The sequence below is a fragment of the Dromaius novaehollandiae genome, chromosome 4 (genome assembly GCF_036370855.1).
Source record: "Dromaius novaehollandiae isolate bDroNov1 chromosome 4, bDroNov1.hap1, whole genome shotgun sequence".
In the NCBI taxonomy this organism is placed as follows: Eukaryota; Metazoa; Chordata; class Aves; order Casuariiformes; family Dromaiidae; genus Dromaius; species Dromaius novaehollandiae.
In genome coordinates, this window is record NC_088101.1 from 71,246,982 (window position 1) to 71,274,712 (window position 27,731).

Sequence of the window (27,731 nt, forward strand, 5' to 3'; positions counted from 1 at the left end):
ATGAGAGAAAGTATAGGACAGCTGCTTTGGACGTATACAGAATGTAAACCCTCGGTGGAGTGTTTAACTTTCTGAAACTCTGCATTTAATTTTGAAGTCTCTTGAAAGGTAGAATACTCACAAAACACTGAAGGAGTCGCATGATCTTAGTACAAAGGCTGCGGGAATATGGTATCTATTGATCAAGACCCTTAGAACCATGTTTTAGCATTTGAAGATGAGAAGTTCTCTTCCTTGCCATCATTCACCAGCCAACCCCTTTCTTCCTGTACAAAAGCCTCATAAGGTACCTTCGTCATCCTTGGGCTAGATGGAATGGATGTAACAGTTTTTCACTAGAATATCCTAAGAGATTCAACTTATAATGTTGTATGTTGGACCTTATCTATGGAATGGCATCTGATATCCCATAAAATTGAACAAGAACTGTATGCTGCTGCTTTTGTGGTTTGTACACAATAACAGGTAGCACACACTTGCATGTAAGTTCCTCTAAAAGCTGAATCTTTTCCTCCAAACAGCTTGTCCAGCGGGAGCATTTGTAAACATGAGCTATTGCCATGTGGTTTCTCTATGGAATGGGAGAATAGGAGAGAGTTTTGTATTTGCACACACTGAGAGGGGACTGTGTACCAAAGAGCAACCTGAGTCTAGCTATATGCCCAAAACTCTGAGAAGTCTGAGTTTTTCTGAGAAGTCAAAGATGTTGCCCATTTGCCTCTCTAGTTAGCATCTGACACACCACTGAACGTGCCATAATCTCATAAAGCAAAAGTAGATTACTAAATGTTTGGAAAGCATTTTGCAGATGAAAAGCTCAATGCTAACTACAATGTAAATATTTAAATATTAAGTTCTCCATAACATGAGGTACAAATTTGTTTTCTGTCAATATTCAGGTATTTTTACCTAGTATTTTAAAAAGAAATATCTGTTCATCTTGAATTCAAGTGTATGACTTCTGAATGTATATCCAGGCTCTCTGAACCTCTGTAGTGTATAATTTCAGGAGAATTGCCGCAGGGACTATCCAGCACTGAACCATGTAGCACTCTCCATGAGATTCAGTGCAGTAGAAGAGTTCTAAAATGGAAACAAAACTTTCATCCCATCCAGGAGAAGGTACATTTATGTACTAGCTGACCATTCTTCATGTCATTTGATGTTTTTCTGTCTTGCAAGAGGGGGGCAGTTGGCTTTTTAGCTCTTCTATAGGCCAAAGCTAGTTTTGGTGGCAACAGCATTATTTAAAAAGGGAAAATAGCATAGGTATGTCCACATTTTTATATGATCACAGAAAAATAACTTTAGAAGATTTTAAAAGATTCTTTATGCCTGTATTGGTAATTAATAAGTCAGGAAGGATTTTTGCTGGTCTGTTAGTGGAGGTTTTTGGTTTTCCTTGGAAGAATTGGTCATCTGTAAAGTGAATGGCTCCTAGGGACACTGGGTACTCGTGATTCTTACACGTTAGCAAACCGGGATGTTAATTTTCATCTTCTAACTTTATCAAAAGCATTCAGTGAATAGCTCTTAAGCACACAGGATCAAATTGTGTATTGGACTGACAAAAGTGAGAGTGTAAGGCTGTAGAATACAATATAATTATAAAGTTCATTATCTTTAATAAAAATAATGATAGCTAAGGACATTTTGAATACACATGATTAAAACTTTTTGGCTTTGGGAAACAAAATTTGTTTCTATGAATTATGATATGTTTAACTGCTCCACTTTAAATAGTTTGTTTCTTATCTGTTTTAATTCAGAGACTGCCACTGTAATTTAAATAGAATTTCCTTCTACTGAACCTATTGGCCTAGTTATGATTTGCGTAACTAATATAATTATTGTAATAACACAAGTAGTGCTTGCCACAATTTTTGATATTTATCCTTTGCACCTGTGTCGTGCTGTTTTTTTCACATTAATGGTTTATTTAATTTTATACTGTACTGTAGAATAACTTTCCATTGCAAGAAATAGCTTGCATACAAGATCAAATATTGTGCCATGTATTCCATTCATTGAAGAATCAGTAAGCTGTTTTCTGTATTGTAAGGAGCTTGTTCAAAATATGAACTTGAAAAAGTATTGGTAGGAAATCTGCAATGTGTTTTTTTCTTTTTGCCTGGATATAAAAAAAGCAGCTTCATAGAATCTATCTATCTGCCATATTGAATAGCATCCTGGTAGGAACTGCTTCCTTCTTAGAGAAAAGTCTAACTCTGAAAGACTTAAAGTGTGCGTATTGTAGAGTCTACATTAGTTTTTACATTAATTCATTCTATAGCTTATGTCCACATATGTGTGGCTACTTTACTAGATATGATTTCTTATTAATGTATTTTTGAGTGTTTAAATAAAAATGTAATAAATGGAAGGAGCATTAGATTTTTTAAGGAAAAATGTAAAACTAAAATCCTGGATTCTATCTGGTTTTAAACTCCTTGAGGGATGAAAATCCTAGAGAAATATTTTTGGTGATCATTTCAGTGTATGTCTTCACATATTATGTTTCAAGGTAAATAGGTAAATTGTAAATAAGAAATTGCCCAAAGAGGTGTGTGCCTGGTGAATCTGCAAATCAGACACAAGATATTTATTTTACTTAAAGTGTATAGCCATTTGTTACATAACTTTGGAAAGAGCTGGGATTTAGAAAGGGTATGTTGAATCTTATACAGCTTAAAATATCTGAAAAGCATTCTGTTTAGGTGACATCTCCAACTATTAAGTATAAGGTACTCACCATATAAATGCAAAATATCAAATGTTAAAACAGCTATTTGACATGTTGGCCAGTTATATGTATCTTTGTTATTTATGTGATAGTACTTGTCAAGTTTGTAAGGCTTTTCCTTTGTTTTATAATCAAGAGTTGTAAGTGAATACATTTTGAATATGTTTGTGTATGTGTGCACACACACACTTAGGTACATGCATAAAATAATGGGTTAGCAGTTTGTACAGTAGTGAGCTATTTATGCTTAAATATTACTTATAAGTAAAGGAGATCCATAAAGGCTGTCCTTTATGCTGTTTGACATCATTATATTTGTGTGTTTAAACCGTGAATAATTGCCCCTCCATAGCAAACTAAGACAATATTATTAAAAGAATTAAGCAGTGGAAAAATAGAAATAATAGTTAATCAGAAGTTAACCTTTGTGAGTTAAATTCTGTTTCCTACACTGTGGGGGATTTGAATTAACTCCATGCAAACCATTGGAACTGTAACTGCAGGAAAGCAGTCATTATTATTAGTTTCAGCTAATTGAAGAGTAGCATTTTGTCCACTAGATTATATTGCAACTGTGTGTTACTGCCACAGGCTGCTCCTAGAAGCTGCCTTAGGAGACTAGACAACACTGAGGACACCCTTCCAGATTAATACAGATGCCAAATCTGGCCTGGCAGATATGTCCATACGTGTGGAGGCGAGCTGAGGTGCAGCATCAGGAACATGGTCAATGGGATCTCGCGCTGCATTGGCTTGTTCTCACGTTGAGGTACGTATGATGGCATGAAGAGAAGCCCAGCTACTCACCCCCCCCAAATCACTGCGGAAAGGCCAGCAGAGAGACACTCTCAGAAATCAGAGAAATGAAGAAAGCATGTTCCAGAACATGCTTTTCCAGCTATGGAAAACTCGTTTTTTAAGAATAGCCTTTCTTAAGCTGATTGTGCAGGATTGTACTCCTCCTTGCTTGATTTATTTTTTCATAGAAAGGAGAAAAAAAACAGGAGTGAGCAAACACATACAGTTTCATACTACCTCCAGTGACAGAGGTTTGTAAAATGCATGTGCTTGCAAGATGCATTTACAAAGACAATTTTGGCATTGGGGAAAATGCAGGTTCCAGTGGTGATCTCTGTACATCAAATGAGGAATTGTTCTAGGACCTGCAGTTTCTGTCACACTAGAAAAAGCTCATGCAGTAATGAACTCCAGGTTATTTTTATTTTTATTGTTATCATCCATAGGGAGTGACATCAGGGCCTGTCCCTATTTGCTTTCCTGTCCAGAGCACTGTAGTTCAATGCAGGAACACTACTCAAAAGCATATGTAGAAGTCCCATAGCCATGCACATTACTGCCCTAGAAAATGACACAGAGTCCACTAGATCACATAGGAAAATGATGAGTTAGTCTTATATGCAACTGTGTCAGTGATGAATGCTGTATATTGCTATTGATTTATAAGATTTTATCAGAAAGTAAAAGAAACTATTGTGATCATCTAGGAGAACAGCTGATTATCTCACACTTTTTCAGCTGTCCCTTACCAAGGTACCTGGCAGGTGGACCTTAAAACTTTCTCTTCTGACAAAGGAGTGTAGGGAAAAATCTGCCTGGTAGTCTGGAGGATAGCTTAGTTCACAAAACAATAATTTCCGTGTTTTAATTAAAATCATCTGATTCATTCTCCAGGCCATATTTTTGTTTTACTGCTCTTGTTATCTGTAATCCATTCCTTGATTGTTTCTTCTTGGATATATGAGTGTTTAGGCTACTTTTCCCCACCATTTACTCTGTTAACTGTAACTTTGTCTTCAGGCATGTAACAGTGTATCCCAGAATGGCTTGACTAGTTTCAATAACCAAGTAATCTCTGAGGTAGCAGCAACATTTCATAGTGTTCTGCAGTGATTCTGAGAAATTAAATTACATTTAGTGCAGTGGTGATGTAACAACTCTGCCACTGTCGTGAATAGATCAGTTCATAGCGGTTGCTTCCTGGGTAAGTTCTTGCAGCATGAGTGTAGTTATCCAGTAAAGATCTAAAAAGCTCCAGGGAGAACTTGGTCCACTTGTGCAGAACTTCTTCCCAAAACTCTTTCCACAGCCACATGCTTGCTACTGAATTTAGGCCAATAGCTAGAGATCATCCAACTATGCTTACTTGTTTTCTAGCAATGCCTGGCTCAAAAACTCTATTAGATCACAATGCTAATTGGTCACTAATCAAGTCACTAGTCAGCCTGGAAAATAGGTTATCTGTTTGAAGAGTAGGAATTTTTACATTCATCCATTTTTGTTTTTCTTCCTAGCACTTGGGATAGCTTTTTGTTTTGTTTGACCTTCTGTGAGAAGCCTGATACGTTCTCATAGATCTGTGCTCTTCCACTTTTCCTGTATTACGAAAGTCCATGAATGCTTAGACCATTAATAGAAATCAAAAGATAGATATGTTTGAAACGTGTTCATATAAGAATGTTTATTTCTTATAAACACCTTGTATTCTAAGATTCTAAAACAAATCTCCCGGATAAGTTATCCTTTTTCTTACGATCGTTTTAGGTCACTGATGGTTAATAGCCAATTTTTTAGTGCTTTAGTTAATGCCTTGAATATAAATCATTGTCTTTATTTCATTGGTTGCTCTGGAATAAAATTTCTTTAATGACAATTTTCTTAAGAGCTAATTTACTAACATTTGTTTTTTTCTGACCTTTAAATTAGTTTTAAACAACTGCAATATTAGATCATTAGAACAAATGCAACATGGATTTATCAAACTATATCATCCCGAACTAGCCTGATAACTCAATGTAGGAAATGTAGTAGATCTGATATTATTTGGAGTTCAGCATTTGATACCGCATCATACATGGGAAATTATTAGTCTTTCTCAACAAGGTGGATATTAGTGATGGTACTGCGAGACGGAATGGAACTGAATAAAAAAGGGATGACAACAGGTTATTTTAAATGGGGAATAGCCACACTGAAATAAATATATTTGTAAAATTTTTCAAGGATCAATCTAGAGGACTTGACTTACTTAACATTTTAATTAGTGATGTTGGCACAGGATGTAGAAGTAGAGGAATGGAGTTTGGTGATCGCAAAATATTGTGAGGCATCATTAAAATAAAGGATGATCAGAATCTTACACAGGAAAAATGTTCTGACCTTGAGGACTCAAGTGATAGAACTGAGATGAAATTTAAGAGTAGAGATGGCACTTAAGGGCTGATAAAAAGAAGTTCTACTGGAGACTTAGCAGTTGAAAATGACAGAGGAGGCAAAAGACCTGTGTGTAACCATCAGTCATAGAGTAACTATGAGTCACCAACGTGATACAGCTGTGAAGAAAGCGATGTGATCCTGGAAAGTATCAAATGAGATATTTCCTGTGGAGATAGGGAAATGTTAATGTTGGAGCAGCACTGGAGAGATTGATTTTGAAAAACTGGCCTCCCGTCTTTGAGAAAGATGAATGCAAAGGGAAGCAAGTGTTAGGAAGGGGTGACTGGAATGATACAGAAGCTTGTGCTGTGCAAAGAAAGCAAAAGACGGTGGCTTGTTTAGTCCACTCGTAGGAAGGTCGAGAGGAGAGGGCGTGCAGGAAACGCAGGAGCAGAGCGACCCTGGGCACGGAAACAAATGGCTGCGAGCAAACGCGGGCTGGAAATGAGAGGAACATTTCTAGTCATCTGATCGGTGGGGTCTGAACCAGGAGTCCAGGAGGAGCGAGGGAAAAACCGGGCAAGTTTTACGATAAAGCTCATCTAGCTCGTGGAAAAGCTGATACGGCATGGTTTGCGGCAGGGCACTGAACGTGCAGATTTACGAGGTCTGATGTTCTTTGTTCCTGTTATCACCCGTGTGTGCGTTACATGTGGCAGGCCTTGCGTAGACCACACTAGCTTATTTACCCTCAACGTGATACCAAGCAGCAAGACACACTCTTTCCTACAGAGGTTTCCTCCTTTGTATCTAAAACATTATTTAAAACTACTGAGACTCAGAAGATTTGTGTATTTATTAGAGTTACTTCAGATTTTATGAAAGATGGATTGTATTCTAAAATAATTTATGGGATGCTTCTCATTTATGTTAAAGCTGTGTTACATAGTTTTGGCAAAGGAAACATAAAATGGGTGCAACTCTAACTGCAAGGCTGCTAAGAGCATGTAAAATGCCTTTAGGATCAGTAAGAACCAGGTCGCCTTTGCTAACAAAAGTGCCTTAAAAAGATATGAAAAGGGCAGAGTCTGCTTCCCACAGTGTTGTCCTCTTCCACAGCTAATTCACTAGAGCGCTGTGATAGTGAGTTTGCCTTAAGAAAGAGGTTGGCTTTGGCTCTGGATGCCAAAGGCACCTCTCGGGCGAGCAGCGCGGTGACGCAGCTTCCACCGGCCGGACCTGGCCCGCGCGTCATTCCAGCAGGGTAACGCGCACGTAGGTCCTGTGAAGCTAAAATCCAGTGTTGGTCTCTTGAATTTTCTCAGCAACAATTAACTGTGTGGAAAGCTGTAATACAGGACAGTTTTTCTATTAAAAGTATTTGTAAAGGGCTAAATTAATTTCTGGCTTTATTAAATGAACTCATGTAGTAATGCATGAAAATAACAATAACGAAAAAATATATGCAAGAAAAGAAAGGGGCTTAAGGGAACAAAGCAAGCCCAAGTTGTCTAATTTCAAGTGTGAAGTGATTCTTCCCATTCCTCCCCTAGGATAATAGATTTGGGGGGTATGTCACTATAGAGCACTGTAAATAAAAAGCATCGTTACTAAAAGGCAGTAGAAGAAAATTCATATGGGCTCACATTGTCTGAGAATACTTCTTGTTTCTGTCCCCCAAATATTTGAAGAAGATGCCGGTCAGTGAATTACAGCACGCTGCGGGCTGTCTCTCTCCCGAGCCACCTGCGGCTCCAGCACGGTGCCTGCCGCCGCGTGCCGCGGCTGCGCTGCTGCGAGGGGCCGCTCTGCTCGGAGCATAAACAACCTCTCTGCAGAAGTTGAGACAAAGAAAGAGTGCTGTACACGGACAAATTGCTAAGCAGCACAAAGAAGGACATCTGTCAAGGGCCGTCTATGTTTTTTGTATTGCTACACTTGCATTCCTCGCAGCTTCATCACACAGCCTGTTACGGGTCCTGTGCACCTGCAGCAAGGAGATAAAATGACGCGGATAGTTTTTCTTCCATTTCTCCTCCGTCCCTACTTTTAAAGAGGCAGCGTTAAACGGAGAGGTCCCTGGGGGACCTAAGCTGACGGAGATATTACCAGCTTTAGTTCAGTCCAGGGCTTTAAGCATGTTTAGTGTAGTTGATTAGTTATGTAGTTGATGGGCATCATGCTGAAATCTTTTGGGCCAGGGTTACTCTCAGAAATGAAGGAAAATTTTATCAAAAGAGAGAACATTAACTTTCAAAATAAAATTGTTCTCTCTAGAGCATGAGGAGGTCAGCAATATTCTGCTGCTTTGATTTGGCTAGGGTAGTTAAGACCTGCAAAATGGGACTGCCAGAAGAGAGAGGTAATTGGAAAGCATTAGCAGGTAGGAGTTTTGACATGGTTTGCACTGACGACCTATTCATGCTGCTGACCATGTCTTGTATTCACTGGAGTAGCTGCAGTTGCTTTCTAGAAAGTTTTCACTGAGAAAGTGTTTAAGCCCCCCTCTTGCTCTGCGCCATTTACTTGTGTGACTAGTTTCAGTGACATGTATTTGTAAAGTGCATTAGTTATTAGTAAAGTACTACAGGATTCTTTACATAAATTAAGATGTTGTTATTATATACTATTGAACAGCCAAGGCTATTAATACTGGGAGCCATTATTGCAAAAATGTAGCCAATAATTCTAATTAAAATACTACTCCATATCCCTTTACAGCCTCCATCATGAAATGACTTTTCCAAGTAGGAAGGGGGATGTTCTTGTAGTGTATCATTGCACTGGATAAACCAAAGAAATAGTCACATACTTTAAAATTCTTAAATAATACTTGCAAAATGCGAGTACTGATTACGACCTACAGCATAAGGCAGTTTTTTCCTCTTATCTTGTATTAAAGATCTTTTACTAGTTGATTATATTTTTGCAAGGGTATATTTTATAGTAGTGACATTTTACGGTTTTGAAAGTGTTTGTTTACTATGAACCTATCAAAATACTTTCAGGACCCACTCTCTTCATGTTAACAAATATCTCCTTAAATGAAAAGGAGTTTACTTAATTAAGAATTTCAGTATTGGGTTTATTTTTTATTATTGCAGCTATTTAACCATCCTTTCCAAGTAGTTTCATATTTTGAAGGTCAAGATTTTTAAAAAAGACTAATGTGAACCAAATTTCTTTTGACTTCTCTCAGACCAACTGTGATGGAGGAATGGTGTTCTGCAAGTCGGCTTTAGAACAACAAATTTTACATCAGCCAGGATTCATCAGCCAGGCCACGTGCCTTTTTCTCTATGTGCCCCATGACTACATGACTAATAAAATGCCTGTTTTTATTGTGCGTGGTCCAGCTTTGGAATAATAATCATCCTTGAAGATTAAATTAATGAAAAATCAATTGTGCAATCAAATATTTCAGCCATAGTGGGTGGCTGAGCTAAGAAAGTGTTATAAGCAGAATAGAATTTGTTCAGTTGTATAGGCAGCTGTTGAATTTCTTATTCGATTATCAATTACTAGAAAATTGTTAGCTAAAATTAGAATTAAATACTGTTTGCAAACTATCCTGTTAGAGCATGGTCACGTGTGGAAACAGCTGTAGTTAATTTGAACGTGGCCATCCCTGCTGTTTGCTACTGCTCTTCCTCCCGAGGTCTACCGACCTCAGAGTGGGACTTCTGGCATTTGCTTCATTGCCGAGTCAGCGTCAGCCCCCAGCGCGTCCGTGTTTGGAGCAGGAGCCGTCATGCAGCGCGTTGTGGGGCCGTAGCTTCCAGCGCAGGGAGGAGAGCAAAGAGCTGAGGCTGGAAGCGGCTTGGGTCGCTCCCGCTCTGCCCGCGTGCGTGGGTTTGTCTGGGAGCGCAGCCTTTGCTCGCGGGGAAGGGCATCCTTCGGCTGCGCTGGTGTACCCCCTTCGTGTCGATACGCTTCTGATAGCATGCTTCAGTCCTCTGTGCGAAGGGGCATAAGCTTTAGCTCCATAATATCCCCTTACCTGTTATTATCGTGACCACTCCTGCAATGTTGCCGATATAAGTATTTCGACAGTATTTATGGTCCTGCAATTATACTTGTATCAAATGCTGTGTAGATTATATGAGCCTGCAAGAGCAGAGTTTTCAGTAGGAATGTTTGCAGTAAGTTTTCTGTTTCAATTTCCCTGTTAAAAGCCCATCTTTATGATATGAGTGAGAATAATTAATTGCTACTTGAGAAATAATTACCCCCAGTTTGCTGTGCACCATAGGACATTATAGAAGACATAGGGGAGGCTTTGAAATTGGTTCTCAAGCTTTTCAAGGGAAGATGATGATAAATTAACTAAGATTTTGGGGCTCATCACAAGCTTGTGATTCCATTTTAGGGCTCAGCTTATTACAGAACGGCAGTGGCATAATAATGTGGGCCAAGTCTTTCCTTTTTGTTCATGGTACAAGGTTTTTTTCAGTACTTACTGTCTCTCTCTCAGAGATTTATGTGCTCACCTACATATTCAGGGGGAAAGGTTGTTCTCTGAAAGCTTATCCTTTGCAGTATTTCCAACTGTGCTGTTTTGAAACATTTGCTAGTAGGCATAGGTATGCTATCCGCCATTAACAAATACAAAAGGAAAATTCACATAAAAACTTGTTTTATGTATTGAAAGAGGGTGCGGGTTCAGGTGCGCTCCAACGTTGCACCAGTGCTGTGTCTTTTTAGTAGTTTTACATGTAGGCGTTTGCTATTAGGTATTTGCTATTGTTAAAGTGACAGCTACACCCCCCTCTTTAGACAAGCCTTTTAAAAATAAGTGTGATTTGCATATATTTTGCATATTTTAATTCATTATTTGCATATGCTAATGCACAGTGCATTGCGGTGACAATGGTTATTGCATTCAATTGTCCTGAATTGTAAGGAGTTATAGGAAAGTTTGTCCATTCGAACAGGGGGGCTGTTCTGTACCCCAACGTGGAGTGAACTGTTGACTCTCACCAGTGATCCTGGGGATTTTCTGTATTGCGCAATTCAAAATGATAAGTTAGCAAACACAATGTTCTCTTTCTTATCTTCTAAATGTGTCTTGCAACTCTGGAAGAGACTCATCCCTTGCTATCAATGTCTTTGATGGTAGTGACTTTGTGCCAGATCATATAGGCATTTGCTCTTAAAATAGAGACTACAGAAGTTATTCACATAATGAGGATCTTACCAGCAAAGCAATATATGAAGTAAATGTACCTATAACCACTGTGGAAGAGAGAGGAAATAGAAATGCAGAATATAGGGGATCTGCTGAACTCGCAACTTTGTAGCAAGGACTGTCATCCTGTGAGAATCAACAATACTAAAACATGATAGTCGGTTATGCAGATCATCAGGGTGTTTTCCAAGAACCATTGCAATTAGTAGGATACTCAAAAATATATATTGGAAGAAACATCCAGGTTTTTTGCTGAAGAAGGTGTAAAACAGGAAAAGACATAGTAGGGAATAACTCCTTTACTGGTATTTACATTGCTGAATATTGCAACAATTGACCCTTACTGAAATAATCTTGCAAAGGGAACTCACTGGGATCCTTCCACACTGTAGTGAACAGACTGGCATCAGTTTATGCCTTTTCTAGGCCACTGTGTTTCAGAAAAGAGCAGATTCATATTACTACTTTCAGTTATGCATTGACAAAAGATTGTGAAAAAGACAAAAAAGAAGTCAATATAATTTTCCATGACAGTGACACCAATGTGGTATCAATAACATGGATCATCCATCCTACAGTAACATATTCCTGTGGTTACCGGGTATGCAAGTGGCCGATGATCCTCTCCTTCAACAGCAGACATGCCTGATGTTGCTGGTAATGCAATTTTTATCCCCTGTTTCAGCAAAACTCCTGCTCAATATCAGACTTAAAGAAAAAACAATAATTCCTGGTCAGTCTAGGAGAATGGCTCACACATGGCTATACAGTTGGAAGATTCCTTGATAACTGTCGTCTTATTATGTCCATTAAGAAACATCCATTGGCAGTCATCAGAAGCTAGTCCTCTTGGGACTAGTTTGCAAATTTGGCAGGGAACACTGCAACATTGCCTCAGGTCCGTCAACCCAAAGTACCATAGACAGTGTAGTGAGTATGGGGTGTGTGAAGGAGCTGACTAATTCATGTCAGGTTTCGTGCTTCAGATAAAATGCTATAGAATATATGGAATTATTCTTAATTTCTGAAGGCACTGGGAAGATAAAAAATTACCTACAATATAGATATTGCCATTTTTTTCATTTTTCTGGAGTGTAAATATAGATGTTTCTCTGAAAAAAAAATCTGATTTCTGATTGCATTCGGGTTAAAATTTACTCCTCGTAAAATAAACATCACTTTTTCTTGACACTTAAAAATTTCATTCTTCAAGTATAACTTGTACCTGTGATGTAGTAACAAAATGTTGCTTTATTAGGAATACTATTTGCTCTTAAAATTTATCACAGCTACATGAAAACCTATGTTCTGAAATTCAACCATTTCTAGAATCATCTCCCTTAAGACTCTGCAGTTTTGAGTGCTCTTATCACCATTCGGAGCATGCAGAGCACAGTAAATTGTGGTGCACTGATCATTCAACAAACAACTGACCAATTCTGCAATGGGAAGGTTTTTGGTGACTTTCAGAAATGAGTGTCCAGGTAAAGGACATTGGGTGGAGCAGACATCTTAGGAAATGGGGGAGTGAAGTGGGAATGGGATTACATGCGAATGAGGAAACTCAGGGGAGAAAGCAGGTGGAGACAGCTGAAGTGGGGCATAAGTTCTGCACAGCTGTGTATCCCCGTGTAGGAGAAGGCTTACTGGGAAGATGTCCCTTTGGGGGGTAGCCTCTCATCTGCCTCTGAAGAGGTGCATTTCTAGGAGAAAGTGAGGAATGGCACTACTAGCCACTGCTTGTGAATCCGTGGTACGCTGCCTCTGGGCAATCGCACCAGGAAATCTAACCCACACTGATTTGCAGGACCAAGATATCTGCGGTTGGAAGCTCCTGTTCCACCACAGTAGGATATTATGGGCCTGGTGTACTCAATCATATCTTTTTTGGAGTTATGTGGCACTCATTGGGTGCTATGCAGAGGAGAGAAGAGACTTAGATCGTGATGAGTACCTCATCTCCATAGAGAAAGAAGTCTTTAGGATTGCACTGGTTGCTGTGAATTGTTTTCTTCATTGAAATATATACTTTAAAGTATTTAATGAGTTATTTATAAGTTCCTGGCTGTAGCTCAGACCATCGAAGTGATTTCACTCCTTTTCAACAGCAAGCAAAATAGCCTTCCATTTTTAAGTACCAGTTGCCTCTGAGGTTCTTGAAAAGGCAAGCAACAGCAAGAATTTCAGGCTCCAAAGCCTGCGAGAATAAGCGCTCTCTCATACGATTCTTAGCACTTCCTAGCTCTAGCCATATGTGAAGTATGCAAGAATAACCTTTTAATTTATATTTCTAGCTGTGCTGATTCTAGGAATAGGAGGATAGGAGGGATGTGGATAAAGTAACATCTAAAATACAAGAGTGCTGATCCAAAAAAAATTTAAATGTCATGTTCAGTCCAAGGTTTGTGCAGAGGTCCAGGAACAGCTCTTATTTGTCCAAATTGCTTTGCTAATGCTTCGCTGTGGGCTATTTTTCCTCCTTTTCTATGATTTTTGTATCAAAATGACATTTTAGTTTTGAATTAATCCACAATTTTGCTGAAAAAAAATTGCAGAAATCAGATTGCATTAACAAGTCGTTGCAGAGCAAAGCCCGTGTCTTTTGAGGTTTTCAAGTTACATGCAGTGTGCTTTACTGATCTGCCCAGACAAATAGGGAGAAGTAGCGCTGCAGCTACCTGTCCTACATCAGACTGCAACGTTACCCTACCCTGACCCTTACCCCTTGGATTGCTAGTACAACTTCACAGAAATGAAGGTAATTTTCTTTGGATCTTTTTATTCATTATTCAAGCAAAATTCTCACTGTTTAAGTGGAGATTCATGAGGGACCAGGATTTGACCTTGAATTATGTCTTATCTAAGATTAGAATTAACAGAAAGGAAAAATCATATAAAAATATTCAGGTATGGGGGTAGTGAAGTTGCTTACTTTAGACAGATATTTTCCTGTAGTGTTACTTTCTATTACTCTTTTATGTAATGGATGCCCACAAAATAGAAATTTTGGATTGGCTTTTCTTGCTTTTTATTCCAGCAGCTTTTTTATTTGTCTCCTAACAAATTTATGCATTGGTTCCTACCAAGCTTACTATTATATGGTGTCAGGCTCTGTAAACAAATAAGTCAGCTAACTATTCAAAGAAGTAATGAGCACACAAATGGATTTTCAGATCCTGGGTTGAGTTTGCAATGCTACTGTTAAAAATGTTTTGAGTACTGAAATATGTAGAAATGATTTGAAAGCCAGGGAGACATTTCAAATGTGTATGTACACAACACCATTTTTGCATGTTTATGTTGCAAGGAAGGTCTCTTTTTTTTTTTTTATTCAGAGTCCTGTCTGACCATAACAAATGTGAAAGATATCAAATTAAATAAATTTTCCCACATTTGATGATTTCTGTACTTTTTGCAAATTCAGTGCATTTTCCAAGATATTTTTAACTTGTGAAAGAAGAATATCAAATTATAGGTCTGGATCATTCTCACTGACATCAACAGAGACACTTATTGGCAGCGTTGCACTGTAGCCCTATCAACACATTCCATGAGTGAAGAATAAATGTTATTCCTGAAACTTCAGAGGAGACTTTCCCGCCCTGAACTTCTTCAGTTCTGTAAGAAAATATGGTCTAAGAGAAATTTTTGGATATGTGTTTGCAGTCTGGGATCATAAAGTTCATATATTTTCTTCTGTAATTAAAATGAGAATTGCTAGGTTGATACTTGGAACATGGCGTTCCCTGAGATCTCATTGTGCTTCAGAGCTATTAATAGGTGACTTCCATATATAATTACATGCAACTATCAGCTTGGTAACTTTCTAACTGCTAATTTTTGGAAGCAGGTAAGATGTACCGGGCGAAGAATTATATTACATTTGCCCTTTTTTTAGGTTTTCAGTTTGGCTGTTGTCAGGCATACGTATGGATCTAGATGGACCTTTGGTTTAATCCTATATGGTGGTTGTTATGTTCAGACGTGGGGGAAGTCCCTGAAGCTCTCTCCACAGTAGTCGTTCAGGATTGTCACTGTAACTGTACCTTACCAGAAATCAGTCAGTTGTTGTTGCAAATGTTGTGAGATGGTATAGTGACTCTCTGTGAAATGTGAAAAAAACATATCACACACTTAAAGGGACAGAAAACATAGGAAGAGGTTATTTCTGCTTCAGCACAGATTTGTTATAACACTTTTTTCAAGTTAGGAGCATTCTGCATTACTGCATAAAATTTTATTAAAAAGTATGTACAGCGTGTGTTCTGACTGAAGCTTGTAAACCTGCTGCATTGCTTGCCCTTTTCTGAAAGTGGTTATTTGTTATTGGACATTTTTTTGTCAGACATCTGATTTATATAGCTGAAGACAGGGCACTTGCCCTCTTTTAAGGATAATAAACAAGCTTCACTTTTAAAACTGAGAAAACATTTTTAAATGGTAGAATATTTTACTAATTATTTTGTCTAGCATGTTGAATACCTTTTTACTTTCTCTGCAGTTAGCTTCCATTAACGTTAAAGAAAAAGAGAAAGAGAGTGGGAAAGCAAGCTAACCACCAACGGCTTTTTAAAAAAGAGTGTTCTGGTTGTTATAAAACATGTATATAACTGACAAGTGATATTATCCACTGGTGAGATATTGTTCGTATGTCTACAGTATAAAATTACCAGAAAAGTCATGCTGGTTATCAATCCACATGTGCTCAGTGCAGTTTTAGGATTTTGAGAATGCCTTGAATATCTTTTATCCTATCACTGTAACCCCCTCACCTCCCACCACTTCTCCATGCACAGTCCCCACTATGTCATGTCCCCTTTGATGCACATATAAACATATTTCACCTCTGGTATTTTTAACCTGAATGTGGACCTCACTGTGATACTTGATTGACAGTGCTTGAGCATGAAGCCCTCTGTTCAGGGACCAGACAATCTTTCTCCTTCACGTCGCCCACGCATGGGCTTCAATCTTGCCCTGAAAAGATGTCCTCCAGCGTAGAGGAGGTCAGCTATGTCTATACGGCAAATCACAAGGAAGCACGAGTGCGTTCTGTCTATGTGCCGAGCTGACCAGAAGCTGTAGGGCTGCATTCATCAGGCTCCGAGCTCAAACTAATATATCCTGCTTCTTTTTACTTGCTTGCGCATGGGGCCACACTATGCAGCCACGTAGCTTTTGGGTTACTTGCGGTGTTAGCAGAGCAAGTTGGCATCTGCCAACAGTATGTTTGAAAGACATGTTCATCAGCTTCTGTGGCTATGCTGACACTGTACTAAACAAAGTGAAGGTGTAGCTTCAACTAACTTTGAACTAGCTGTCTTAAGTTCTGTAAGTAGCTTTCTCTCAGTATAAAGGAGCTTGTAGAGAGCTGCAAAACCTGTCCAAGAAGACAGGCAAGTTCTGCTGGGGCTGAGCTCTGCGAGGTCCCTGCAGCATTTGGCTGTGCTCAGGCCTCTCCTCAGGGAAGGCGGCACCAGGCGTGGTGGTGGTGGTGGTGTGAGGGGCTCTTCTGACAGCCGCAGACTGGACTGAAACCAGAGTTCAGTGCATCGGGATTCCAGCTAATGAATCTGTGTATGTTGCTGCTGATTTGGTCTCCATGCCAATCAGGAGGTTCAGAAGTGAAAAAAAAAATCCAATATGCACGATAAGTTGGCTGAGTCAGTCACAACTTCTCTTTTAATGTTTCTAACGGTGAGAGACCTCTATATTATCTACATGTTATTCAGATCAGTACTAGGTCCGTTCCTTCACATGGCCTTTTTTTTTTGAGCTCCCTCTGCTTCCCATCTCAGCATGGTTCAGAGGAGATACTGGAGATGAGAAACTGGTAGAATTGTGTTTGTAGATTTTTGCCTTCAGAACAATTTTGCACCAGTATACATAGGATAACATACCTTTTTACTTGCTCTCATAGCAATAGCTTGAATATTTATACAATTTTTAGTTAATGTTCCCCAGCATAATGGCCAAATCCTTAGCAGGTGGTAATTGCTGTGGTTCCAGTGATTTATTTGATTTTAGTAGAACTATCTGAATTCAGATCAACAAGACACTGAGTATACTGTAAAATCTGTGCATTGGTCAGTTAACCTACCATCAGTGTAAACACTCTGCAGTAAGGTAGATAGATGCCCATCTTTTTGCAGCAACTCAGCTTTGATTTTGAGCTCTCTGTCTGGCTTCTGCCTCAGACGAGCTTGAGTACCTATTAAAGGATGGTACCTATATAAATGGATGTGGGAATATGGCCAATATCACTTTACCTTAATGTCATTTTGCTTGTGCTTTTACATAATTTTTTTTTAATGCCATCTTTAATAATCTGCTAGTTCAGATAAAGTGAGGGGTCAGGGGTGAGTTTGATTTAATACAACTGGACGGTTTGCCTGTTTTTTGTCTGTTCCTTTTGGTGTCCTGTCATTTGAATTTTATGTTTTTGCTTTTATTTCTTCAGACGACTTTTCTGGGTATCATTTTCTGTGTTGTGTTGGTCCTTTATGCTGGTACAGATTGCATTTGTTCATCTAAAAAGCCTGTCCTGCACAATTTCCATCATTTTTACGGTCTTACTTTTGTCATTTTCTGCTTGAGTTTGGTTGTGGTTTGTTATGTTTTGACAGCAGTTTGTCATACAGCTGCGGATAACCTCTTTGGCTTGCCTTTAAAACTTTCTTTGCAGTTGCTGAATGAAGTTAACTGAAACATGCTTTCTTCAAACAGAAAGATTAGCACAGACAAAACTACAAGAGTGGCTATATACAGACAGCAAGGCTACCCATTTGTTCTGATTTTATTAGTATTCTGTTTAAAAGTGTGGATTTTTTAATGCAAATATTCTCTTCACTAAAAAATATTCTCTTCACTAAAATGGTTGTGTGTAGATCTTTGTCAGGGAATTATGGTTTTGATTTACAGGATGTGGAAATTTTACAGTTAAAACTAAAGCTTCTTCATCTAAGGTTTGTGTTTTGTTTGTGGAAGAAGAATATTGGTAACCCTCTCAAACCATCCTCCTCCCAGCCCAAACACTCAGCTTAGACCATAGGTTTGCACAGAACTGTGTCTGTGTTTTGAATATTCCAGTCTGGGGTAAGGTAAGGACCTGCTCTGAACTACTAGAAACCTAAATCATCTGTTTAAACAACGAACTATATGAGTTCTAATTTATCATTTTATGAACAGTTAGTATAAAGGAGAACATTGCAGGCTCTGGATATGGAGCAAAAACTTAATGCCTGAGGCTGATACAGAAGCGTGCAGGGCCAGTGGTCTCCAATTTGCACTGGAGTTTAAGGTGCTGATTTTGATATAGCCACCCTCCCATAGTCAGTCTAATCAAGAGGCAGTCACTTTCTGTTTCTCTGCCACCACTCTTGCAGTCAGCTTTGATACCCCAGCTGGAGACCACATGTTATAAATGAAAGCATTTAATGGGCAAGATGTTATCAGAAGAAGGCCTGGGAGACCTGCAGAGATAGACCTGGGAGTCTAAGGTGAACATGAGCCAGCAGTGTGCCCTTGTGGCATAAAAGGCCACCAGTCTCTTAGGTTGCATTAGGAGGAGCATTGCTAGCAGGTCAAGGGAGGTGATCCTTCCCCTCTACACAGCGCTGATGAGGCCACATCTGGAGTGCTGTGTCCAATGCTGGGCTCCCCAGTACAAGAGACACATGGACAATACTGAGTCTAGCAAGGGGCCACGAAGATGAGTAAGGGAATTGGAGCATCTGTCACAGGAGGAGAGACTGGGACTGTTCAGCCTGGAGAAGAGAAGGCTTGTGGGCAGGGATCTTATCAATGTGCATAAATACCTGATAGGGGGACTAAAGATGGAGCCAGAGTCTTCCCAGTAGTTTGCACTGAAATGCAAGAGGCAGTGGGCACAAACTGGAACAGAGGAACTTCCATTTAAACATCAAATGAAACTTCTTTACTGTGACAGTGATCAAACAGTGGAAGCGGTTGTCCAGAGAGGTTGTGGAGTCTCCATTCTTGGAGATACTGCAAACACTGAACGTGGTCCTGAGCAACCTGCTGTAGGTGACCCTGCTTGAGCAGGAGGGTTGGACCAGATGATCTCCAGAGGTCCCTTCTTGCCTCAACCATTCTGTCATGCATTGAGAGTATCCTGGACTCTGCAACTTCCTCTCCACATCCCTCAGTTCCCAGTTTCTAACCTTGAGAGTGAAACACTCTAGATTTGAAGACTTTCTCTGAATTTTAGGGAATTTTCTCTAGATTTGAAGACTTTCTCAAGTGTGCAGCTGTTGAAAGACTTTGGTAGTGTGCTGCTAGTTGGGAGGGAATTATACTGTAAGAGGTATACTGGCTGACTTCCTTAAAGAAAACTATGCTGATGCAGTGTTGGCTTTGTTCTGCGTCATACAGAGCTTTTATACTTGTTTTCCGATTATTTTTATCAAAAGGAATTATGGTAAAATATTGTCCCTTTTCAGAGAAATGACGGAATTAAGACTGAGTTGCACCCTGTGTGCCTATGAGAATATGGGTTGGAAACTGGAGAGAGTTGAGCTCATTGTCCTGAAGTTTTTCTGACTTGTTCTTGACTCAAGTGTTTTGAGGGATTGAAGTGCTGGTTACAGACTTCTGAGAGGAGGAAATATACTGCCAACTGAATCAAAATTATGCAGGCAAATCCTCACCAGGGTAAAATGTAGCATAGCAAATGTTGAACTTTGCTAAAAAATACTTGGTTAATGGAGGAAAAAGCAGAGCCAAACCTAACAAAATGATAGAATTAAACACAATAGAAGGAATTGTAGAGGAAAACATAGACATCTAAAATTTTTATAAGTTTTAATATTATTTGGTTAAAACTTTAAATTGTAGGCAATAGTTTTGATATGAGAATAAATAAGACCACAGGCACTATGAAAGTAACAGGATTTGACTTAGATTTTATCTGGAACAGGTAAATAGTCAAAGTTTAAGAATAAGACAACAGAAAAACGGGTCTGTAGAATGAAATGAACTCTTTCTAGATTAATCCAGATGGAGTGGAAAAAAAAACTTGGCTTCTTGACGTGGGAAGGATTCGAGTCACTCAGTCACAGCACTGAATCAACATGTTACTCATCCCACTTTGCAGCTTTGTTACAAAATTGAGAACAAAAGCAAAACAGCTGGAATCCTTAGATTTCCCTAATTTCGACATAGTGCCAAGTAGATCAGTAAAGATAAAATCTAATTTGTAAGGACATGGAAGAATGTACATTTGGCAAATTTTATGTCTCAAAACTTTGTGCTTTATTATCGATATGGAGAGAGTACTTGCAAACTGTCTTCAGAACTGCATGGAGTCTGAAATCTGTAATGTCTGTAGATTATACAGATGTTTTCTGAATGTTTAAATACAATCTACATAATTGATTTTAAATTTTACATTTAATTTTACCCAGTAATTTGTTAATTTGTATAAATAGAAATTTCCTATGAAATAATTTCAAATTTATTATCCATTTTAATATTTATCCTCTAAATATCCTATCATTTGACTAAATGATAGGAGCCCAATCTTACCCACTAGATAGGGAAAAAAATAGGACAGGCCTGTGTGTGCCAGATTCTGCCTTGGATGCATGTGGGTGGCTTAATCAACATTGCCCACACATTTCTGTGGCAGAATTTGGACTTATTAGACTGTCTTTTCACTGCCTTTCATGCCATACCTATCAAATCTGACAGCAGCTTTTTCTGGGAATTGACAAATTCATTTTGTTTGGGTTTGGAGCCGCTCACCAGATAAGGCATTATAAATGCGGAGGGTGTTCACATCAGCAGCCTGCTTTGCAGCTCTTCCAGGGAGCAAATCAGTGCATCTAAATCCGGAGCTTTACTGTTGACCAGCTTCAGTCTCTGAACTGCCCTCTCCATCGCCCTTCTCCATTGACTAGGCTGCTGAGTAAAGCCCTTAGGCAGTGAATGTACCTCCCTCCACATCTCACCCAGGTAGACTGTGACTGGGGAGGACACATCCGATGTAATAGTTCACTGAGACAAATTTGGGCTAATAAAATAAAACTAAACTCGTATTATAGGCAGAATAGCAGCAATGGTATTTCTGTATCACTCCAAAGTGTTTTGCTTTCTGTATACTGATTTATTAATTCCAGTTACAAAAACATATATAAATGAACATGCCAAAGTGAGGCCCACACTGATTTCAATTAACAGAGCCCAGAGATGTCAATTAAGAACAAATGGAAAGCTCAAGCTTTCTTCGACAGTGCCCAGGAAAGCTCATTTGCAATCAATGGGAAGCCATCTCCTGAGTCCCCTAGCCCCTAGACTTGGCTGAGGGGGATTTAGTGTTAGCATCTCCATTTAATCACTGAGATCCAACTGTGATAATCTCTAAAACAAGATACTCTCATGGAGCTAGAGCTTTACAGGACAACCCAGCATTTTGGGTTGGGAGCCAAAAAAACCCCCCAGCCCTAAGCAGTGGAGTCCCTCAAGCCCCTGTGTACCACGTCTGTGAGATAATCAGCTGCAGTCTGCACCACAGCTTCAAGCAGATCTCGTCTAAGCTATAGGCACAGGGTATTTTTGTCATTCCATTGCTGACTGCATGGATTTTTTTAAAAGTTTTTAAATATTCTATATATTTATATTTGTATCTGATTATTTATTTAGTAGCATAGCTTTGATTTAAGACATAGGACTGTACAGGATTCAGAGCTGCAAAAACCAGTCTGGAAGCAACAAAAGCACAATTTTTATTTCACTGATTAACACTTCTATGGTTTGAATGCCTACAGCTTATGTATCAATTTTCCAGTTATCTTACATGCTGTATATATATATATAATATATATACATACATATATACATATATATATACACACATACATATATACATACATACATACATACATACATACATACATACATATATATATATATATATATATATATATATGCTAAATGTAAGTGTCTGCCCCGAGAGGTTGTCTTGTAAAGGCAAGACATGGTAAGTTCTCCGAACGAAGGAGGGGTTTGGTATCAAGCCCTGCTTCTGAAAAAGGGACATGAACCCTCGTGCTGTGGAGAGGGCATTCAGCTTTGACAGCCTATCTTTGGGACACAAAGGGAGGAAGTGTTCTTCTATTCCTAGCCCGCAAATAATACCAGTTTCCTGTGAACTAGAAAAACATGTTTATTTTCTGTTTTATTTGAATCTTCCTTGGGAAAAAAAACAGTACCACCACCATATGGTGTGTGATGGTACCACAATTGTAATACAGTGTATTTTTTTTCATTTGCTTTTCCCCACAGCTAGTCTGAGGTTTGCAAAAACCCTGAACTTCACAAGTTACAGCCATTCCCACCTAGAGATCTTTTGACCTTTTGGTTTAATTTGAGATGGAAAAATATTTTAAAACTTAAACATTTTCCTGAGAGGAGAAACTGTTTTACATCCAGATAAACATACTTAAGATGGGAAATAAATGATAGGGCAATATGAGAATAATAGCATAATATCATGCTAGGATCAGCATGATGGAAGTGTACCCTAATCATTTTCATTGCTTGTGAAGGCCAAAAAGCTTGAGCATGACATAACTTTCTGCCTCCCTGAGAGGCACCCCACAGGCCATTTAATATTTCAGATTCTTTTATACTTTCTTTAGAATTCTCCCAGGAATTGTACTTAAGAAATCCTATACAATATAGCCATTACTGACCTATAGAGCTTCTTGCCTATGTTCGTAGACCAGATTAACCGATTTCTGGACCTGTTGTATTCTGGGGAATGTCACAAATCTACCCATGTTACTTCAATTCTAAAATTGCATTTTGGTCTTTGATTCACCTGAAAGATATACAAAATCATGTGTAGCCATGCAGTTACACCACTGAATAGGCTAAAGGTATGTCATTCCAGCTGATGCTAGCATTATGTTTTGTGCAAAACAGTCACTTCAGATATGCCTTTCTTGTAGACATTTTCATATAAATAACTATTACCTGTTGCTGAATCCAGCTGATCTTTGTCAGTTTGCTTTGCTATCTGGGGATTTGCTAGCATAAATGAAGCAAACTTTAAGGGACGGTGCCCACTTCTCATGGGAAATAGTACATCCTCAGATACTCAGGTAGGGATGAAGGATGCTGTCTGTGACAAAATGATAATTTAAAGCAGCATTGCAGTGATCTGGAATTTATGCCTCAGTGCTGAGGGGCTGGTGAATTTTCCTTCTCCTTTACAGAGCATCCGGTGACTCACAGTGCAGGGAGTCAGAGCTCATGCGATGAAAAGGCCTCTGCTGGGTAGGTCACTGTTGGAGCCTGTTAGTATTCATATAGGTGGAGGTATGAATCTGTGGCTGCTTTCCTAACATACGGCTTGCTCTATGCTCTGCACTGTGTGAGCTCGCATTTCTGGCCCAAAGATGGCTAAACTGCATCCTTGTGAAGTGACCGGAGTCATCGAGTTGTCCCACTATCCTTCCTTCACATTGCTTTGAGTCCTCCTAGGAAGGAGCCTTCAGCTGCCTTCCCTGCCTGGCAGATATCGTATGACGTTGCCATAAACCCATTGAGGCTGTGCAGTGGCAGGCGCAGGGCAGCGTGCACGTCCACCTCTGAGCATGCCTGCCTGCCTGCTGCAGGAGCGGGAGGACGGGGCACATGCGTCACAGTCACGTCCTGATGCCCAAGCGAGAGTTGTGTACCTGCGGCAGGGCTGGGGCACGCGCACACGCAAGCCTGCCTGCTCACGGTGACATGCTGGAGGAGAAGAAATCAGAGCAGGCCCTTTGCACTTAAAATACATAAAGTTTGTGATGGTCCCTAGATTTTATACGTGTTTGTTCCACAGCCTTATGTTGCTCTTGGAAATGTCGTCTCCTGCACAAACAGGCTTTATTTCCACTGTGGAGAGTTTCGTCTTTATCCTAGAATTGAAATGATGTTTTGAGCCATTGACTGCTTCAGGGAAAGGGCGAAAGCCTTGAGGCCGATGCAGTATCCCATGGCAAGGCATCCTAGCAGCAGAGGACAGCTCTGCTTAGTAATACGCAGTTCCACGAATGCTTCTCCTGGAGGTGAATGTGAGATATAATTGTTTATGCTGGATGTTCACATTAGTTATTGCAATTTTACAGACAGACAGGGTCTGCACACACATCACTATTGGAAAATCAGCTTCCATGGGGCATATCCTTTTGTACACTTCTACTCCTCTTCATCCTTCTAGGTCTCCCACTTTGTTATTCACAGTGGCATAATATTTCTGTGGCAAACATAGAGATTGCTTGCCAGGAAAAGTAAGAAGAATAAGGTATTTAATGTATTTCTTGCCTTCTTCAGTGTGTCGTAGCTGCTGGAAACCAGACAGAAAGCAACACCATATGACCATGCTACCTTGCGACCTGTCTATAAACTGCAGTTAAAGTAGTTTCAAGATACTTATGCATTGCATAAGTAACGTGAATGTAGGTTTATCACAATCAGTAGGAATTGCTGGATTTTCATATCACACATTCACTGCTTAAGATGATTAGCAGGAAATTTAATTTGCACTAATTAGCCTTAGGGGAGCAAGAAATTAACTTGATGGGTAAATTTTGTATTTTACTATATACCATACTAAGCAACATGAAAAAAATGAGTTAAAGCTTGAGTACAGTCTTATGCTGATACACTGGACTTTGGTTTCTCTAAATTAAATTAAAAGACTATAGATAATTAATATATACTTTTGAGTGGGCACATGCAGTGTTTCAGAATGTGATGCACAGAGCAGAGACGGGTTTCACAGAACCACCTCTGTGAAAACACCATACTTTTAATTTACAACACCCACCTGCAAATACATTTTTAGGGCCAGGAACCTCTGTTCTTATGCTGCCAAAACTCCTATGAAAATAAATTTTTTAGAAATTACCCTCAAAAGCATACGGCAAATGAGAGCAGCATGAATCACCACATAGTCCTAATAGATAAGTAAAAATTAGGAACTAATGAACTCTAATCTTGCCTGTTGATGATGACTTTTCTATCTCATTGTTCAAAAACACTTAGTTTTAGGTCGCTTGGTTTTTCCCTCTGTAAAATGGAGGTAATTGTATCCACCAATATGTATCCACCAGGCAGAATTACTGTGGATTAATTAGTGTATGCAAAAGAATGAGTCATTCAATATGAAAGTATTGTTCTGTTATAAACTAAAATGTTACTCTGTCATACCAAGCTTGTGGTTGCATCCAAATTTATCTGTAAAAAAGGAGGAGGAAAACATCAGCTGCGTGCCAGATAATTGCCTTTGGTGTCTATGCTTTGGCTAGTGTGTGCATCTGAAATACCACTACTATTACTTATTTGTAGTTAGGTCCTGTAATCTTTATCTGAAACTGCTATTGAATTTAGTGGTGTGACTTCAGTGAGAGTTTTGTCCAAGTAAGTATTGCAGATTTCTATCCACTGAACCCATACTTCAGAGTTTAAGGAGTGTGTATAAGCTAGTTACGGTGTTTGCTCAGACTTTCTAGCCTATGACAGGAATACTGCCAGTCTAAAAAGTGATCTCAAGTAGGCCACCTGGTCGTATATTGTATAACATATCTTATATTGCATTCTCTGGGTTTATTTTCAGTCTCCAGGACTTTGATTTCTCAGCAATAGCCCCCCTGCTCAATCTACAGTGTGGGGAAAGGAGGGGGGCGATGTATGTGTCTGGGTATTTATAAATATATATGTGCACACATACAAACGTATTTGAATGCATAAACCTCCTATATAAATGTGCTTTGCCTTTTTGGGTGTGCAAATATATTTCTGTAAATGCTCACTATTTATGAGTAATATCCAATTTTCAATCATAAGTGACACCATGTGGTGTCAGTATAATAATTACTTTGGGACAAAAAAAAATTGTTTCAAGTGTGACTCCAACTCTCCATCAATGTAAAGAGACTAAATAAAATGAGCCTACTCCCTCTGAATAGAGTAAGCCATTTTCATTGATTTCAATGGGAGCAGGCACAGCATCATTTCTACAGCAGAGAGAGAACATGTTATTATATTCTTTAAATGAAAGTTTGATTTCATTGCAGTAAAATTATTCATGTTCTGTTAGCAAATGGTTTGAGATTTCCTAACGTAGCGCATTTGCTGAATTCTGCTTTGTATTTTCCTCACAGCCATTGGAAGGACCCTCATTCCTCGTTATTTTAGCACTGTCTTTGAAGGAGGTGTAACAGACCTGTATTACATTCTCAAGCACTCAAAAGAGTCATACCACAACTCATCCATCACAGTGGACTGTGATCAATGCACCATGGTCACTCAGCATGGAAAACCCATGTTTACCAAGGTAACAGGGAAGACTCAATACAGCATGTTGTTGATTTTTGTTTGGTTTTTCTTCTTCAGCGTATGTAAGGGTGAAAAATACTGGCTGTTGCATTTTTGTGGTAGACTGAGATTATTTCTAATACTGCAAACCCTTGAAGCCCTTTAATTACTATTTTCTGTGTTCATTACTTGACTGGAAAACTCTGTGGGCATCTTCTGCAATTCTCTCAGAAAGACTGAAAGAGGAGCACATAATGCAACGTTGCCAGAGACATCGGATGTATGGGAATTAAATTCAACCTGCCCATCTCCTTTTCTCTTGGCTTGATTTTAAAGCAACAATGAGATTTTACATTGCTGCTACATACCATTCTGGATAGTATGCTTTACATTTGATACTTACCCAGTCCACAGACTGTAAATCTCTAGGCAAATAGTGATTTAATACAGTAGGATGATGGTCCACAGGGCAGTGAAGCCAATGGAAGGACTCAATTGATTTAAGCATGTTCGGGATCGGCAGTTAGTACCTACTCAATACTTGTAATCAGTAGTGAATTATCTTCATGCTTTGGTCAGTTCCAGTCCTCCAGCTAATTCCTGTAATTAAACTGATGCAATGTATTTATGAAAGCAGGACAAGAAAGGTGGAAAATACCAAATTAAAACAAAAATCTGATATTGAAAAAAATCAGTGAAGTGGTTGTCAAAATGGAAATGCACACTTTGCTAATTTAACAGGAATTGACTCTCTTCCGTCTTGGGCCTCTTCATCTGTAAAAATTTCACCCTTTATATGGAAAAAAGCTTAAAGGAGAAGAGGCGTCAGGAGTTAACCTGCCCGCATCGCCCTTAGCCCACGGGACTGCAGAGGTTGTAGAGTCAAAAAAGGCACTGGCTGTTGCCAGCACTGCGAGCAGTGCTCATGTGGCATACACGGTTTTGTCATGTAATCAAGTCCCAACCTTTTGCAGCATCTTCTTTCCTGACATCTCTATGCCTCTTGGAGCAGGGCTCAAACAGCAGCAAGAGGAGCCACTCACATCCTTAGCACCAGTGAAGTGAGGCGTTCATTTTATGGTATATTTGTTCCAGCTGTCCCACTCCAGCCCCACTGTGACTTACATGTACCGATACAAACGCAGAGAGGACGAGACATGCAGAGAGACCGGAGAGTCCTAAGTGGCACCTCTTTCCCACCTCGCTGCTTGTGAAGAGCTGTGCGTGGTAGATGTGTGTAGAGAAAACGAAGAGGATATATGGTAGCTGCTTTTCCCCTTTGCGCAGTCCCTAACAAGA

The 27,731-nt window shown here is 39.3% G+C and overlaps 1 protein-coding gene across 14 annotated transcripts in view; it reads left to right on the top strand.

Annotated features, from left to right (window-relative positions):
- The window catches only part of LDB2 (LIM domain binding 2), a 213,793-nt gene that overhangs the window by 135,819 nt on the left and 50,243 nt on the right, over positions 1-27,731 (top strand). For all 14 annotated transcript variants that reach the window (XM_064511395.1, XM_064511397.1, XM_064511396.1 and 11 more), the window contains one exon: positions 26,279-26,451. In XM_064511395.1, the coding sequence (XP_064367465.1) occupies positions 26,279-26,451 (173 nt within the window). The remainder of the gene's footprint in view (positions 1-26,278; positions 26,452-27,731) is intronic.